Source organism: Anomaloglossus baeobatrachus, chromosome 2 (assembly GCF_048569485.1).
Source record: "Anomaloglossus baeobatrachus isolate aAnoBae1 chromosome 2, aAnoBae1.hap1, whole genome shotgun sequence".
Lineage (NCBI taxonomy): Eukaryota > Metazoa > Chordata > Amphibia > Anura > Aromobatidae > Anomaloglossus > Anomaloglossus baeobatrachus.
The window spans coordinates 705080016-705098667 of NC_134354.1; the positions used below are offsets into that span (position 1 = coordinate 705080016).

At 46.9% G+C, this 18652-nt stretch overlaps 1 protein-coding gene across 1 annotated transcript in view; it reads left to right on the top strand.

Annotated features, from left to right (window-relative positions):
- Positions 1 to 18652, top strand: part of WDFY2 (WD repeat and FYVE domain containing 2) — a 129264-nt gene that overhangs the window by 36382 nt on the left and 74230 nt on the right. Inside the window, exon 3 of the mRNA XM_075334580.1 lies at positions 5944 to 6017. Coding sequence (XP_075190695.1) covers positions 5944 to 6017 — 74 coding nt within the window. The remainder of the gene's footprint in view (positions 1 to 5943; positions 6018 to 18652) is intronic.

Here is an 18652-nt window from a genome sequence, read left to right on the forward strand (position 1 = left end):
AGGGGGAGGTGCGTTCGCTGTCATAGCGGCATCACTAAGCGGCCAGCCAATAGAAGCGAAGATGAGCGGGATGTAACATCTCACCCACCTCCTTCCTTCCTCATTGCCGGTGGACGCAGGTAAGGAGATGTTCTTCGTTCCTGTGGTGTCACACACAGCGATGTGTGCTGCCGCAGGAACGAGGAACAACATCGTACCTGTGGCAGCAGCGATATTAAGGAAAAGAGCGACGTGTCAACAATCACCGTTTTTGAACGATTTTGCGATCGTCGCTCATAGGTGTCACACGCTGCGATGTTGCTACCGGCACCGGATGTGCATCACTAACGACGTGACCCTGACGATATATCGTTATCGATGTCGCAGCGTGTAAAGCACCCTTTAGTTGCATAGGGTAAAATCTGGTGACTGGTTACCTTTTAAAGGGATTTTCCACTACTCTGACAACCCCTTCTCAATCTGAGTTATTTGTTAAAATAACACTGCCTATGCTCCCCTCCGGTGTTGGCACCATTACATTGATTGTGATGCGATTTCTTGCGAGCATTGCCTCAATCGGTGCTAGCTTCACTCTCCCCACCTTCAGACAAATCAAACCGCAAGAGAAAGTCAGCTCCGCAGCTGGCCGTTCACTTTCTATTTATGATTGATACATCCAAAGGTGGGGAGAGTTGAGAAAGGGTTGTCCGAGTAGTGGACAACCCCTTTTAACCCTAGAACGCGCAAGCAATTCAATCTACCATAGAAAACAAATGACCTGGCAGGCCTGCGAGGCCCCAGGTATGCGTTCTAGGGTTAAGGCAAAATATCGACACATATCTATGACCCTGTTACATTGTTTCTTTTTGCCAATCATAGGTATGATTACTCAACTAATGGCATCATAAGGACCTATGATTCTGATACTTGGTGTGATCAAATGCTTCAGACAGTTGCAGTACAGGGGTACGTGCCCAGTAGGCTGAGGTGTGATTCTATAGCCAGCTGTCTAGACCCCTTTACTCTAAAAAAACAAAGCACGGGAAGAAATGGGAGGGATGAACGTAGAGGAGGCATAGAACCAACCGGGTACGGCGAGCAGGGGAAGAAGCAGGAGGGGATGGACTGGCAGTATGGATGGAATGGAAGACGCAGTAAGATGGACAATAGGAGGAAGAGGCTTGTAGGGTTTGTAGAGGTAAAAGTGACACCAAATGGGTCCAAGTCTCATAGATTAGCAAAGACGTGAGCATTTAGCAATAGCGCTACTTTGCTGATCTGCTGCCATCGTGTAGGTCCATAGGAGACTGACAAGTACTCGGCCACCTCTCATTGCAGCTTGCTGACCTGCAGCTCCATTTTTAGGCCAAGCATTGATTACCCACAATTGCAATCAGAGCCTGCATCTATCTCGGCATTGATGGCTGTGATATTCAGCCATCATCTGCCTGTTAACAGCCACATGTGGAGCGGAGCTCCGATAACTGCTGTGAGGCTATGTCCGCACTTTGCTTTTTACCTGCTTTTTCAGCTGCAGCGTTTAATGCCAAAATGGATGTGTTCTGCTTTTCAAAGAAGCAACATGTCAATTGTTTTAGACATTTGGGTTTTGCACTGCAAAGCTGAGTTTTTGCCCAAATTTCTGCCACAAAAAGGCAGCATTTTTAACTGCATAGTGCGCACAAGAAACCCAAATTCCCATAGACTATGCTTGAAAAGCAGAACACATCCATTTTGGCATTAAACGCTGCAGTTGAAAAAGCAGGTAAAAAGCAAAGTGCGGACACAGCCTTAATGTGTTAAATACCACGGTCAATCTGTGACAGTGGCATTTAATGTACGCCAGCAACAAGACGTGCCATTCTAACACCTCATCGGCGCTACCAAGACACAAGCACGGGACGCTGATGCGCTGCCATGACAGCCAGGGGTCTGCTGAAGAACCCGGTGTTTATTATGTTGGTACTTAGTGAAAACCAGCCTGTGGATCGTAATTGTGATTTCTGCTATATACAGCAATGTGACCGCATTATATACAGCTGTATAGAGCAAAAGTGGTTAAATAATCAGTTTCAAGCCCTAGAAGGGGACTGTCAAACACAGTGAAAAGCGTAAAATAATGTATTTTTTATTTTTTTTATTTTTTTTTTTTTTTTACAAAAAAGTTCATATCATACCCTCTTATTCCCCATTAAAAAAAAAGAAAATTAAATTACATTTATTGCTGCTTTCATAAAAATCCAATCTATGAAAATCTAAAATGCATTAATCTGATCTATAAACCACATAATGAGAAAAAAAATCAGAACACCAGAATTGCTGTATTTCGGGCACTGCAAGAGGAAAAAATGTAATAACAGGCAAACAAAGCATTGTATATGCCTCAACCATACCCAAAAAAGAGTGGCTCAGGTCGCAAAAAACAAACCCGCATACAGCTCCATCTCTCGATAATTCAAAACGTGACGACACAAGCAACGTTTGTTTGTGTTTTTGTATTTGGGGAAAAAAAAAATAAATTCTAAAAGGAGGAAAAAAGTCACCACTTTTTAAATGAAACAAAAACTATGCATGTTTGGCAATCTCCGTAATTGTGCTGACTTGGAGAATCATATAGGCAGCACAATTTTATGGTAAGATTGAGCTCTGCAAATTAAAAATCCCCTAAACAATTGGAGAATTTTTTTATTTTTTTTTTTACCCTCATTTTGCGACGCTTAATTTTTTTTTTTTTTTTTAATTTTCTTTTATTTTTTTTAAACTTTCCAGTACATCACATTATATAAAATGAATGGTGTCATTTAACATTACAACTCGACCCTGAAAAATACAGGCCCTCACACGGATATAGCGAGATAGATAGATATATAATATAGTATGTGTGTGTGTCTGTCCCTGCTCTCATGAACTATAAAGATGAAATATCCAGTGCAGTTCTGTATCCTCGCACTAGCTATAATTCAGTGTGACACTGGAGCTGCTCTTGCTGCTCCCCCTCTCCTCTGGGACGTTGCATAACACATTAGGGGGCCGTAGCCTGCTCCATGCTGTTAACAGCCAACCCTTTGATAATAGCTGCTTCTCTTTGAGGACAGGGTGTGGTGGTGGTATGGCCATCCCCTAGTTTTGTCTTCAGGGAATCCGCTAATATCAAGGGGCTGGCTGTTACCAACAGTATGGAACAGTCCACACCCCCTGATATGATGTAATGTCCCAGAGGGGAGGAGCAAAGAACAGCTCCAGAATCACACTGAATTACAGGGGGTGTGAAGATATGAAACAGCACTTTGGATCTTATCTTTATAGTTTGGGGGAAGGGACAGTAAAAATGTATTTCCTTGGTGTACCCTTTAATCTTAGCTGAATATCTTTGCATATAGAATTATTGGGCAGCTAAATGAAAAGTGTATATTTTCCCATCTCCATTGTTTCTCATCTGTAAGTCTCTTGCAGATTTCATTCTTGCCTGTATTTTTTTTTTTTCAGATAGTGAATGAGGCTGTCAACATTTCCGCTATTTTACTCAGCCCCCCTCACCATCGCCACCACCATATAAGGCCCTCATACACATTACACATACAGTGCTGGCCAAAAGTATTGGCACCCCTGCAATTCTGTCAGATAATACTGTTTCTTCTTGAAAATGATTGCAATCACAAATTCTTTGGTATTATTATCTTCATTTAATTTGTCTTCAATGAAAAAAAAAAAAAAAAAAAATCATAAAGCCAAATTGGATATAATTCCACACCAAACATAAAGGGGGTGGACGAAAGTATTGGCACTGTTTGAAAAATCATGTGATGCTTCTGTAATTTGTGTAATTAACAGCACCTGTAACTTACCTGTGGCACCTAACAGGTGTTGGCAATAACTAAATCACACTTGCAGCCAGTTGACATGGATTAAAGTTGACTCAACCTCTGTCCTGTGTCCTTGTGTGTACCACATTGAGCATGGAGAAGAGAAAGAAGACCAAAGAACTGTCTGAGGACTTGAGAATCCAAATTGTGAGGAATCATGAGCAATCTCAAGGCTACAAGTCCATCTCCAAAGACCTGAAAGTTCCTGTGTCTACGGTGCGCAGAGTCATCAATAAGTTTAAAGCCCATGGCACTGTGGCTAACCTCCCTAGATGTGGAAGGAAAAGAAAAATGACGAGAGATTTCAATGCAAGATTGTGCGGATGGTGGAGAAAGTCCGAGGGTACAACAGTGTCAACACGTACTATCTGTTGGCGTCTGAATGAAAAGGGACTGTATGGTAGGATACCCAGGAAGACCCCACTTTTTACCCCAAAACATAAAAAAAGCCAGTCTGGAATTTGCCAAAACTTACCTGAGAGCCTAAACCGTTTTGGAAGAATGTTCCTCTTGTCAGATGAGACAAAAGTAGAGCTTTTTGGGAAAAGCCATCAACATAGTTTACAGGAAAAAAAAAAGAGGCATTCACAGAAAAGAACACTGTCCCTACAGTCAAACATGGCGGAGGTTCCCTGATGTTTTGGGGTTGCTTTGCTGCCTATGGCACTGGACTGCTTTACCGTGTGCATGGCATTATGAAGTCTGAAGACTACCAACAAATTTTGCAGCATAATATAGGGCCCAGTGTGAGAAAGCTGGGTCTTCCTCAGAGGTCATGGGTTTTCCAGCAGGACAATGACTCAAAACACACTTCAAAAAGCACTAGAAAATGGTTTGATAGAAAGCACTGGAGACTACTAAAGTGGCCAGCAATGAGTCCAGACCTGAATCCCATAGAACACCGGTGGAGAGATCTCAAAATGGCAGTTTGGAGAAGGCACCCTTCACATCTCAGGGACCTGGAGCAGTTTGCCAAAGAAGAATGGTCTAAAATTCCAGCAGAGCATTGTAAGAAACTCATTGATGGTTACCGGAAGCGGTTGTTCGCAGTTATTTTGGCTAAAGGTTGTGCAACCAAGTATTAGGCTAAGGGCTGGTTCACACTAAGCGACAGCGACAACGAGGTCGCTGTTACGTTACCATTTTCTGTGACGTAACAGTGACCTTGTAAGTCGCTGTTATGATCGCTGCTTAGCTGTCAAACACAGCAGCCGAAGCAGCGATCATAACCGTGAGAGCAGGGAGCCGCGCACACTGCTTAGCGCTGGCTCCTTGCGCTCCTAGCTACAGTACACATCGGGTTAATTAACCCGATGTGTACTGCAGCTACATGTGCAGAGAGCCGGAGCCGGCAGCACAGGCAGCGTGAGAGCTGCGGAGGCTGGCAACTAAGGTAAATATCGGGTAACCACCTTGGTTACCCGATGTTTACCCTGGTTACAGCTTACCACAGCTGCCAAGCGCCGGCTCCTGCTCCCTGCTCGCTTCATTTCGTCGCTCTCTTGCTGTCACACACAGCGATCTGTGTGTCACAGCGGGAGAGCGCCTTTGAAGAAAACGAACCAGGGCTGTGTGTAACGAGCAGCGATCTCGCAGCAGGGGCCAGATCGCTGCTCAGTGTCACACACAGCGAGATCGCTAATGAGGTCACTGCTGCGTCACCAAAACCGTGCCGTAGCAGCGATTTCGGTAGCGATCTCGCTATGTGTGAAGCACCCCTAAGGGTGCCAATACTTTTGTCTGGCACATTTTTGGAGTTTTGTGTGAAATTATCAATGATTTGATTTTTGTTTAATTCTCTTTTGTGTGTTTTTTCATTGCAATTAAAATAATGAAGATAAGAATACCAAAGAATTTGTGATTGCAATCATTTTCAAGAAGAAACTGAGTATTATCTGACAGAATTGCAGGGGGTGCCAATACTTTTGGCCAGCACTGTAACTGGGTCTGTGCTCCCGCTGTGGGGGGCTTGGCCTACTAATACATTTCATGTTTGGCCTTCTACAGTAAAGGAAGCCGATCCGTGCGTATCAATGATGAATTGATTCAGGCTCCGGGTATAGGATTGTTGCTAACATCACCACATGTTCATATCTTTCAGCTCCATGTTCATGCATGTCTTTTAACCCGGAAACCCGGAGGCTGTCTGTGGGGCTAGACAATGGTACAATCTCAGTAAGTATATGCTCCATGTAAAGAGTGCAGAATGAGTTTAAAGGGATTTTCCTCTGTTATGTGACTAGGGCCACGCTCAGTTTTTGGTCATTATTTTACATCCATTTTATTAGCGAAAACCAGAAGTGGTGCCCGTGTTTCTATTATACTTTCCTCTGATTGTCCCACTCCTGGTTTTGGCTACAAATACTGAGGTAAAAAACTGATCAAATACTGAATGTGTGCATGAGGCCTAAACCTGTTGTTTATAGTATGCTTATCCAGATTATATGTTGTGTCTTAACCATTCCCATGTTCTCTGCCGTCAGTGAATGGACACCTTCATATTTTATGTAAAATGCGGGACCCCTTAGGGCGGGGTCCCATATAGCAGGTGGCGAAGATACGAGCACTTCATGAAAGTTGCAGTGTCCTTCCCCTATTAGTCATTACACAGTAAACTTTAATTATTCATTTTAATAAATACTTTTGTTCCCCATTATGAAACTTATTAGGGAATTTGTCTTCATTCCAGTAAAAAAATAAATACCGAATTTCTCATTTTATAAGACGCATCCCCAATTTAAAGTGGGTTAAAAATAAAAAACATAAAAAAGGGGGGGTCCGTCTTATACTCCGATGGTGTCTTACTAGAGAGGGGTCACAGTAGGCAGGGATGGTGCTGGAGTAGGACAATGTTGCATGCGCTGTGTTGGGGGCTGTGCTGGCTGCGGGGTCAGTGCAGGACAAGGTGCTGTGGCAAGTGTCCCACTCCTAGATGCTCTGTCAGCGGTGTGGGCTTCAAAGAATTGGCGCCCAGAGGTGGCGTGTGCGCAGATTGAGTTCTCGGCTCAGTGACGAGCAGAGATCTCATCTGCGCACACGCCACTTCGGGCGCCAGTTTCCTTAAGTCCACTGCTGGGAAATCAATGGGCCGGCGACGGCGTGTACACAGATGAGATCTTGAGCCAAAAGCTTCATCTGCGCAAGCACCATCTCCAGGCGCATTTTCTTTGAAGCAAACAGAGCATCTGGAACACCTGCCACACCGTGCTCCTCTATACAGCCAGCATAGCACCTGCTGCCAGCAGAGTGCCCGTTCTCCACCTCGCGGTAAGCTACACAGATTATAAGACTCGACCCTCATTTTTCTCCCATATTTTTACAATTCGAAAAATATGGTAAATAAAAAAATATGCAATTTCAGATCAGAACGTCCTCATTTGCAGTACAGATGATGGCAGCATATGTTCTGTTCCGGACTCCTTCTCTGCAGCAGTTTATTCCCAGAGTTAGGCTCGTGTGACCCCGGCCTATGTTCTCTTTTTTGCAAGCGAATCTGCTTGATATATGGTAATGACAGTCAGCTCAAACTGTGATCCAAGTGTCATTTTAATGTGATCTGATCCTATCGCATGCGAAAATCGGATCACTGGTGCGGAGAAGATTGGGAACTTAACTGCTCCATCTTTTCCATTGTCTTTGTAGATCTGCACCGTCCCTGTAGTATAACATTGGACCAAGTGCTGTCCAATTAAAACCTTGAATAGCCCTCGGCTGATGTATGTGCTCATGTGCCTGAGTCCTTAGTGAGACATGAGCGCTGAGCTGAGCCCTTCACTGCCATCATCTGTACTCTAATATTAATACAGCTGAAGGTATGCAAAGAGACACGGGAAAAAGCAGGGGTTGGAAGCCACTGAACTTAGGTTTTTTTTGTTTGTTTTTTTTTTTTTTGTGGCCATTAACGTGTGCACTCAATATACAGGGAATCTATATATATAATTGCCTTATTCTGTCTGTCTGTCTGTCTGTCATGCTCCGAAATTGTGTCCTTACGGTGACACAAAGCTGATTGGCCGCTGGGTTCGCCATGGCCCCGCCCCCCCCACACGGATTGGCCTCTCGCCCCGGCTCTCTGCAGGCCCCGCCCCCTCACGCAATGCACGCTCGCTGTGGCCCAACTGACACGGGGCTCCGATTCCCAGGTGAGTACACACATCACACTCACTCTCACACTCACCTCACACATCACATCCACACATCACAACATGCTGGGATATCGCTTGCTTCTACACCGGCTGCGTCAGGATCCCGGCAGCGCCACACATAACCTTGCGATGCTGGGATCTTAACGGAGGCCGTGAAAGCTGGTAACCATTATACACATCGGGTAACTAAGGTCCCTTAGTTACCCGATGTGTATCATAGTTACCAGTGTACACCGGCTCACACTCACTCTCACATCACATCGCATCCACACATCAAGGTCCTGCAGCTGCAGAACATACATAACATAACAGCACACACACACACACACACACACACAAATCAGATCACACTCACTCACATACACACATCACATCGCATCCACATACTCACAACATCCTGGGATATCGCTTGCTTCTCGGCGGCGATATTGTGCTGTGAGCTTCCAGGACCTGACGGAGGATCACATGGCCAGAAGCATGTGATATCCCCGGATGTTGTGAGTATCAGCGCGTATGTGCAATATCGTCAGTGTCTGTGTGTGTGCGTGTATGCGATCGGGTGTGTGTATGAGTGTATGCGATCGGGTGTGTGTGTGAGTGTATGCGATCGGGTGTGTGTGTGAGTGTATGCGATCGGGTGTGTGTGTGAGTGTATGCGATCGGGTGTGTGTGTGAGTGTATGCGATCGGGTGTGTGTGTGAGTGTATGCGATCGGGTGTGTGTGTGAGTGTATGCGATCGGGTGTGTGTGTGAGTGTATGCGATCGGGTGTGTGTGTGAGTGTATGCGATCGGGTGTGTGTGTGAGTGTATGCGATCGGGTGTGTGTGTGAGTGTATGCGATCGGGTGTGTGTGTGAGTGGATGCGATCGGTTGTGTGTGTGAGTGGATGCGATCGGTTGTGTGTGTGAGTGGATGCGATCGGTTGTGTGGGTGAGTGGATGCGATCGGTTGTGTGGGTGAGTGGATGCGATCGGTTGTGTGGGTGAGTGTCGGCAGAGGAGCACGGCGTGCTGGAGGAGGCTGGGAGCAGAGAGGCTGATCTTGGGGAAGGCTGGGAGGGTGGGGCTGATGCTGAGGGAGGCTGGAAGGAGAGAGGCTGAGCAAACGTGCTCCATCCGCCATACTGCGCACTCCCCATCGTGCTGCATCCCCCATGCTGCGCACTCCCAAACGTGGTCCATCCGCCATGCTGCGCACTCCCAAACGTGGTCCATCCGCCATGCTGCGCACTCCCAAACGTGGTCCATCCGCCATGCTGCGCACTCCCAAACGTGCTCCATCCGCCATGTTGCGCACTCCCAAACGTGCTCCATCCGCCATACTGCGCACTCCCCATCGTGCACCATCCGGCATGCTGCGCACTCCTAAGCGGATGGAGCATGATGGGGGGTGCGCAGCATGGCGGATGGAGCACGTTTGGGAGTGCGCAGCATGGCGGATGGAGCACGTTTGGGAGTGCGCAGCATGACGGATGGAGCACGTTTGGGAGTGCGCAGCATGACGGATGGAGCATGTTTGGGAGTGCGCAGCATGCCGGATGGTGCACGATGGGGAGTGCGCAGTATGGCGGATGGAGCACGTTTAGGAGTGCGCAGTATGGCGGATGGAGCACGTTTCGGAGTGCGCAGCATGGCGGATGGAGCACGTTTGGGAGTGCGCAGCATGGCGGATGGACCACGTTTGGGAGCGCGCAGCATGGCGGATGGAGCACGTTTGGGAGTGCGCAGCATGGCGGATGGAGCACGTTTGGAAGTGCGCAGCATGGCGGATGGAGCACGTTTGGGAGTGCGCAGCATGGCGGATGGAGCACGTTTGGGAGTGCGCAGCATGCCGGATGGTGCACGATGGGGAGTGCGCAGTATGGCGGATGGAGCACGTTTGGGAGTGCGCAGCATGGCGGATGGAGCACGTTTGGGAGTGCGCAGCATGGCGGATGGACCACGTTTGGGAGTGCGCAGCATGGCGGATGGAGCACGTTTGGGAGTGCGCAGCATGGCGGATGGAGCACGTTTGGGAGTGCGCAGCATGGCGGGTGGAGCACGTTTGGGAGTGCGCAGCATGGCGGATGGAGCATGATAGGGGGTGCGCAGCATGGCGGATGGAGCACGTTTGGGAGTGCGCAGCATGGCGGATGGAGCACGTTTGGGAGTGTGCAGCATGGCGGATAGAGCACGATGGGGAGTGCGCAGTATGGCGGATGGAGCACGTTTGGGAGTGCGCAGTATGGCGGATGGAGCACGTTTCGGAGTGCGCAGCATGGCGGATGGAGCACGTTTGGGAGTGCGCAGCATGGCGGATGGAGCACGTTTGGGAGTGCGCAGCATGGCGGATGGAGCACGTTTGGGAGTGCGCAGCATGGCGGATGGAGCACGTTTGGAAGTGCGCAGCATGGCGGATGGAGCACGTTTGGGAGTGCGCAGCATGGCGGATGGAGCACGTTTGGGAGTGCGCAGCATGCCGGATGGTGCACGATGGGGAGTGCGCAGTATGGCGGATGGAGCACGTTTGGGAGTGCGCAGCATGGCGGATGGAGCACGTTTGGGAGTGCGCAGCATGGCGGATGGACCACGTTTGGGAGTGCGCAGCATGGCGGATAGAGCACGTTTGGGAGTGCGCAGCATGGCGGATGGAGCACGTTTGGGAGTGCGCAGCATGGCGGGTGGAGCACGTTTGGGAGTGCGCAGCATGGCGGATGGAGCATGATAGGGGGTGCGCAGCATGGCGGATGGAGCACGTTTGGGAGTGCGCAGCATGGCGGATGGAGCACGTTTGGGAGTGTGCAGCATGGCGGATAGAGCACGATGGGGAGTGCGCAGCATGGCGGATGGAGCACGTTTGGGAGTGCGCAGCATGGGGGATGCAGCACGATGGGGAGTGCGCAGCATGGCGGATGGAGCACGTTTGGGAGTGCGCAGCATGGCGGATGGAGCACGTTTGGGAGTGTGCAGCATGGCGGATAGAGCACGATGGGGAGTGCGCAGTATGGCGGATGGAGCACGTTTGGGAGTGCGCAGTATGGCGGATGGAGCACGTTTCGGAGTGCGCAGCATGGCGGATGGAGCACGTTTGGGAGTGCGCAGCATGGCGGATGGACCACGTTTGGGAGTGCGCAGCATGGCGGATGGAGCACGTTTGGGAGTGCGCAGCATGGCGGATGGAGCACGTTTGGAAGTGCGCAGCATGGCGGATGGAGCACGTTTGGGAGTGCGCAGCATGGCGGATGGAGCACGTTTGGGAGTGCGCAGCATGGCGGATGGTGCACGATGGGGAGTGCGCAGTATGGCGGATGGAGCACGTTTGGGAGTGCGCAGCATGGCGGATGGAGCACGTTTGGGAGTGCGCAGCATGGCGGATGGACCACGTTTGGGAGTGCGCAGCATGGCGGATAGAGCACGTTTGGGAGTGCGCAGCATGGCGGATGGAGCACGTTTGGGAGTGCGCAGCATGGCGGGTGGAGCACGTTTGGGTGTGCGCAGCATGGCGGATGGAGCATGATAGGGGGTGCGCAGCATGGCGGATGGAGCACGTTTGGGAGTGCGCAGCATGGCGGATGGAGCACGTTTGGGAGTGTGCAGCATGGCGGATAGAGCACGATGGGGAGTGCGCAGCATGGCGGATGGAGCACGTTTGGGAGTGCGCAGCATGGGGGATGCAGCACGATGGGGAGTGCGCAGTATGGCGGATGGAGCACGTTTGGGAGTGCGCAGCATGGCGGATGGACCACGTTTGGGAGTGCGCAGCATGGCGGATGGAGCACGTTTGGGAGTGCGCAGCATGGGGGATGCAGCACGATGGGGGGTGCGCAGCATGGGGGATGGAGCACGATGGGAGGTGCACACCTCCCCCCAACACACACACACACGCGCACTGCACAACACACACACACTAGGAATCACAAACAACGCCCTACACAGACACCCACACACACAGACAACGCTGCACACACAAATATACGCACATACTGCACAACACACACATTCCTCAAAACATACCTCCCCCCAAAACACACCACACCCACACAAACCGCACAACACACACACACACACAACGCTACAGACACACAGCGCTCCACAAACAACGCAACACACGCAACACACATACAACACCGCTCTCACCCCCCGCGACACTCAGAACATGTACAGCGCCCTACACAAACACTTGGTAACTACACACAACAACATCTATATATATAACAAAAATCATACATGAACTACACAATACGTAAATTCTAGAATACCCGATGCGTAGAATCGGGCCACCTTCTAGTCTCTAATAAAACAGTTGAAAATTGGTGCAGTGTAAAATAAGCATGCGCACTATGGCCACATCTTGGCTGTGCAAGAAATCCACTTTAACCACTGGTTAGGACCCTAGCCTTAGAAATGTCTTCCAGCAAGCACCTGTGTCGTGTTGTGTATGGAGGTTAGGTCCAGACTGGGTGCATTTTTGGTGCTGATGCAAAACCCCAGCCTAATGTTAAAAAATACTCCTGAAAATGCCACGCTCATTTCTGGTTAGGACTGTCAGATTGTTATAGGATGAAATCTGCACACAAAACTGCAACAAAGTGTCATGTAAACTGAAATGTTATGTTTGTGCATCTGTCGCTAGATTTCACAATACATACTGAATAAGTTATTAGATGGTTCTTAGACCTGATGGAACTGGTGTACTTGCTTTGACAATGTGTCTCAAAATGGCTGTATAAACCTTTTGTGAACTTTTCCCTGTCTGATATTAAAGTAATGATCTTAAAGTGAACCTGTCAGGTCCAATATGCACCCAGAACCACGAGCAGTTCCCGCTACTAGTTTTGCCCTTCAATCATGTTAGTGCACCCACAGGGCCATACTAACATGCTATTCAATGCAGCGTCACCAGGGGTGACGTGCGTACCTGTAATCGCACTTCTGAATGTCGGGCACTTCCGGTCATGCACAGTATGAAGCCGGCTGTACGCGTCCCGGCTTCAGAGAGGTGTAGTGCGCATGACCAGAAGTGCTGGACATTCAGAACAGTGTTTACAGCGGACACAGGTACGCATGGCACCGCTGGGGATGCTGCATTGGATAGCATGTTAGTACACTCCTGTGTTATTATAAAAGGATAAGGCTGCACATCAAACTTAGATAATAGTATAATGCATCAAGCATATGGAAAAACATTGGAATATACAATGAAAAATGCTACTTGCTAATTTGAACATGTGAATAATGAATTGCATACCTGCCATGAATATTAGGAAGAAGGAGATATTTAGCAATCGCATTGATCAATGTAACTGAGCCCCAAGACCTCGTCAAGGTATATCTCTATATTGGGGTCCCTAGTATGTATTTTTTGGCTTGCACTCAATATATTTATATTAGTGCTCACTTTAGTTATCCTATTCAGTTATATGTAGTTTTTTTTCTGAATGTGAACACAGCTCCGCCCCTTTCGGCCATGTTTTTTCCATCTCCTATATAAGAAAGTCCTTAGTTACCCCTCTCCACCCACAGCAGTTTTTAATTGCAATGAGATGACACACAGTTAGGGTCACAGAGCTAGGGACCCCAATATAGAGATATACCTTGACTAGGTTTTGGGGCTCAGTTACATTGATCAATGCGATTGCTAAATATCTCCTTTTTCCTAATATTCATGGCAGGTATGCAATTCATTATTCACATGTTCAAATTAGCAAGTAGCATTTTTCATTGTATATTCCAATGTTTTTCCATATGCTTGATGCATTATACTATTATCTAAGTTTCATGTGCAGCCTTATCCTTATATAATGTATGTATTTTTTGGCTTGCACTCAATATATTTATATTAGTGCTCACTTCAGTTATCCTATTCAGTACACTCCTGTGGACATGCTAAGAGGGCGGACTAGTCGGGGGAAATAACGCCTTTGCGACTAGTCCCCTCGCTCATTAGCATATCATAAAAGATCTTTAGACATACTTTTTCTAAAGATCTCTTTATGTATGCTACTAGCTACAGGGACAGTTAGGCAGGGATTAGTAATATCTACCCAGAACTGCTCCTGGTCCTGAGTGCATATTTCACCTCACAGGTTCCCTTCAATTTGAGAATTATGCAACTATACGGACATGGATTTTCATTAAAAGTACATTAGCCTCTTGGGGTGTGAGAGATTGCTGTAGTAATGTATGCAGTTTGTATTATTAAACCTTCAGAGATGAGTGTTTGCCAGAATTAGTTCTATCGTAGACATTTTTCTATGGGTGAAATGCCTCCGCAGCCTGATCTTATTCCCATCCACTGACAGCAAGCGGAGATCTTTGAAAAAACTGTATAGTGATTACATAAAACTAGAAAAACCGCTTTACCTGAGGTATCTGTTACATTACATTTATTTTCTTGGGGTATTATATAATAATGGGTAAGTCTACACACCTCAGTGCATAACCTTTTTTTTTTCTTTCAATTTTTTTTTTCTTTCTTTTAGCCCATGTGCACGCTTTCAGTATTTGAGTTTTTTTTTTTTTACCTCAGTATTTGTAGTCAAAACCAGGAATGGAACAATTAGAGGAAAAATATAACAAAAACACGGGCACCATTTCATCGATGTTTACAGACTTCGGTTTTGTTTTACGAATCCTGAGGTAAAAAAACTCACCAAATTTTACTCAGCGTGCCCAAATGGCTTTTTTCTTCCTTTCTTCTTTTAATCTAGTGGATGGATTATAATCTGTGAATATTCATTCATCTGTTACAGGAGAGATACTGTGACTACCACATTGTAGGGCCGTCACCCCCTCAGCTCCCAGTGTTCTCATTAGTGGTCAAAGACCAAAACGAGTCCGCAGTCCCAGTGCAGTCCCAGTGCAGTCCCAGTGCAGTCCCAGTGCAGTCCCAGTGCAGTCCCAGTGCAGTCCCAGTGCTTTTTGTTTAGTGCACCCAATGTGTCTTCATGCTTCCTATGAAGACAGTGTACGGCACAGACACAAGCTCTGCTGTCCACATACGGTGACGCTGTGGCCGCACGTTCTGCTTGTGGATTTGTATATCTGAGCTTCACCCCTTTTACTGTATCCTGTAACAGAGTAAGGCTGCGTTCCCACTATGCACTTTTGCCGAGTTTTTGATGTAGCAGAATTTCTGCATCTATTATGTAAAGTAATTTACTTGTTTTTTTTTTTCTTTTTTTCATTCATTTTTTATCACATTTTTACATTTAGTTTTCTCACTATTTGCTGTGTCATGCTTTATGTAAATGTTGTTTTTGATACTTCCTGGTATTTGGCTTTGACTAAACATTATTGATCTACTTTGGTTTTGAAGCACACTAGAATGCATGTGTTGTGTGTGAGTTTTTTTTTTTGTTTTTTTTTTTTTTTTTGGTTTTACCTCCTGGATTTTCTGCATCTATTGCAAGTTTATGGGAAAAATCTGCGAAAACTCAAAACGCTCAAAAGAAACTGACGTGTTGTGGATTGAAAACACGGACCGCAGGTCATTGTATGTTGAATATAGAAGCACAATGGGCAGGAGGTTTCTATAAATCCATCCACTTTACTGAACTATAATGGTATATGCCCGCAATCAGGACTCGCTGTGTCCTGGACGCAGCGGATCCTGATCCGTGGGGTCACATGTCTCCTCCGCAGGAGACCGCAGCTACTCGCACTCATGATCAGGGTTCAGTGCGCTGCGGTCTCTCGTTTGTGTTCTCCCTACAGAGGACCCATGCGAATCCGAAGCAAACAATTGACATGCTGCGGTCTGGAAAGTCGCACTGCAGGCCCTTGTTTGCTGCGGAAAAAACAGAGTGGGCACAGGATTTCTAGAAATTCCATCCACTGTGCTTGTACTGTTCCATTCAGCATTCATTTGGACACAGCAAAAACACGCTACATTCAAAACGCTGCAAACCCTGATCGTGGGCACGCAGCCTTAGACGTTGCGTTGTTGTTTTTTGTTTTTTTTTTTATGCACAGCGTCAAAAGCTCATTATGGGAACGTAGCCTTAGCCCTTTTGAAACTCAAGGCAAAGTTGACTAAAAAGCTAAGCCTTAATCAGAATTTCTCAATAATTGCTGGTCTGATTATTAGCCTTATTTTAACCACATGACAACACCTGTTGTAGAGATGTAGCAGATGTGGGCTCTAACTGCATGGAGCGGGGGAGGGCTCACTCCCTACCTCCCCAAGTTAATCTTTAATGATAGGACCTTGCTCAGATTGCAGCCATCTACCTGTTAAGCCCCCGTCACATTTAACGACTTACCAGCGATCCCGAAAAACTGTGACCTGATAAGGATCGCTGGTAAGTCGCTGGGAGGTCGCTGGTGAGATGTCACAGTCAGATCTTACCAACGATGCAGAAATGATGAGCGACCTGTATAACGATCTCGGCAGGCGTTGGGACTGTGTTAGGAGGTCGTTGTTAGGCGTCAAACACAGTGGTGCGTGCTGCCCAGCAGGACATCGCCTTTGAAGAAAATGGTCCCAACCATGCAGCAACGACTAGAGATCTCACAGCAGGGGCCTGATCGCTGGTAGGTGTCACACATAACAAGATCACTGCTGCGTCAAAATGGTGACGCAGCAACGATCTCGTTAGCGATCTTGTGTGTGACGGGGCCTTTAGGCTATGTGCCCACGGGGAAAGTATCCTGCGGATATATACGCAGGACCTCCCAGAAATCCGCAGCACAACTCTTGTCTGTTTCCATGCTGCAGTTTTATTGCGGAATGTCCTGCGGATATGCTGCTGTCATTCTGCATTGAGGATACAGTACCATGGCTTCAGCACTGCATCGTCAATGCAGAACAAACGCTGCAGTGATCGGGGCGTTCATACTTGCCTCCATCACGCAGCACTTCACTTTCCAGCCGTGTCTATCTGCACATTGCTGGAGAAGGTGGGCGGGCCTGAACTAGCTCTGGCTGTCACATGACCGGAGCTCGTGCAGGCCCCGCCCACATCCTCCTTCCTGTACCTGGCTCCACCGCGCTCCTCTGCACCAGAGGAAGTGACTCTGGTGTCTTCAGTCAAGGCAGGTAAGTATATGGGACCCTGCGGAGAAATCCACATGAATAATTGACATGCTGCAGATTTTTCCGCAGGGAAATCCGCATTATTTCCGCTGTGGGAAAAAAACGCAGCATGGGCACAACACTCCCCAGATGCCATAGAAATGGCTGGGGACTCGCTGTACTGCGGATTTTTGAAAAATCCACTGAAAAATCATTGCAAATTCCGCGAATATAGCCTTAGGCCCACTTCACACATTTGCTAGAAAAGCACATGTTCCACAGTCGATTTTGGCCATTTGTGCTGTCCGTGTGACCAGTACATGAAAAAAACACATGATACGGAAATGAACTTTTTATGTGTAAAAGATCTGCAAAGCTAGAAAAGTGATAGCGAGCAAGATAGATACAGAGCGCTTGTACAGCTATTTAATAGAGTTGATAAATATTTTTTTTTTTTTTTTTTAAAAAAACGGATTCCCCTAATTTTCATTACCAGCACAGGTATAGCAGCAGCTGCCGACTGCAACCCTCAGCTGTCAGCTGTACCTTTGCTGGTTTTGAAAAATAGAGGGGATCCTACTCTGAGTTGTTGGGTTTTTTTTTGTTTTTTTTTTTAACAAATAAATAATTTAAAAAAAATAAAAACTGCATGGGGTCTCCCCCATTTTTTTCAGTACCAGCCAAGGGACAGCAGACAACTGAGCGCTGATATTGTTAGGGTGGGAAGAGCCATGGTTAATTGGCCTTTCCCAGCCTAAAAATAACATCCCGCCCTAGAAGTGACGCATCTATTATATGCGCCAAATCTGGCACTGTAATCTGCTCTTCCCGTTATCCTGGTACAGTGGCAAACAGGGTGATACATGGGGTTGATGCCGGCTGTGAATTACCAGCTGGCATCAAACCCTGGTATTAGTTATGGGTGGGTGTCTTATCAGACACCCCCATTACTAATCCAGTAGAAATGTGTATTTGAACAAACACCCCCCAACTACTGCCCTTGTTCAACAATTTATTAAAAATGTATTTTAAAAATTCTGTTCATAATCTATAGTGATGTCCCATGACATTCTGCAAAAGTGAACTTGAAAGACATAAAGAGAGAAAATGATCAAAGAAATGACGACAAAAGACACCATCATTCACCAGTTTATTTTTCTGTAAATACATAAAAACACTAATGCAAGATCCAGGAAAATGGCAAAACAATCATTTTTTTTTTTTTTTATTTTTAATTTTTTTTTTTTGTACCACCTAAAGAAACATGAACTGTGTGTATATGTATATATGTGTGTACGTATATATGTGTGTATAATAAATATACATACATGCACATGTATGTATGTGTATATATATGTGTGTGTGTGTGTGTGTGTGTGTGTGTGTGTGTGTGTTTAATATACTCTACTCATCTACTACTGTTTTCTGTGTGTATGTCATTCTGTGCTTTTCTGCTCCTCTTTTCAGTGATGTCTCTGCTCTTCAAACCTCTCCAGTTCACACTGCGCTCTTTGTGATCCAGAAGTGACTTTTACAATGTAACGCTATGGGAACGTCAGAACGAGGATCTATAGACTTGCATTGTAAAAGAGACATCCAGTTCATACACCGAGCATAGGAGTGGGCCAGAGAGTCTGAGAAGAGGAGCAGAACTGCACTGCATCCCAGAG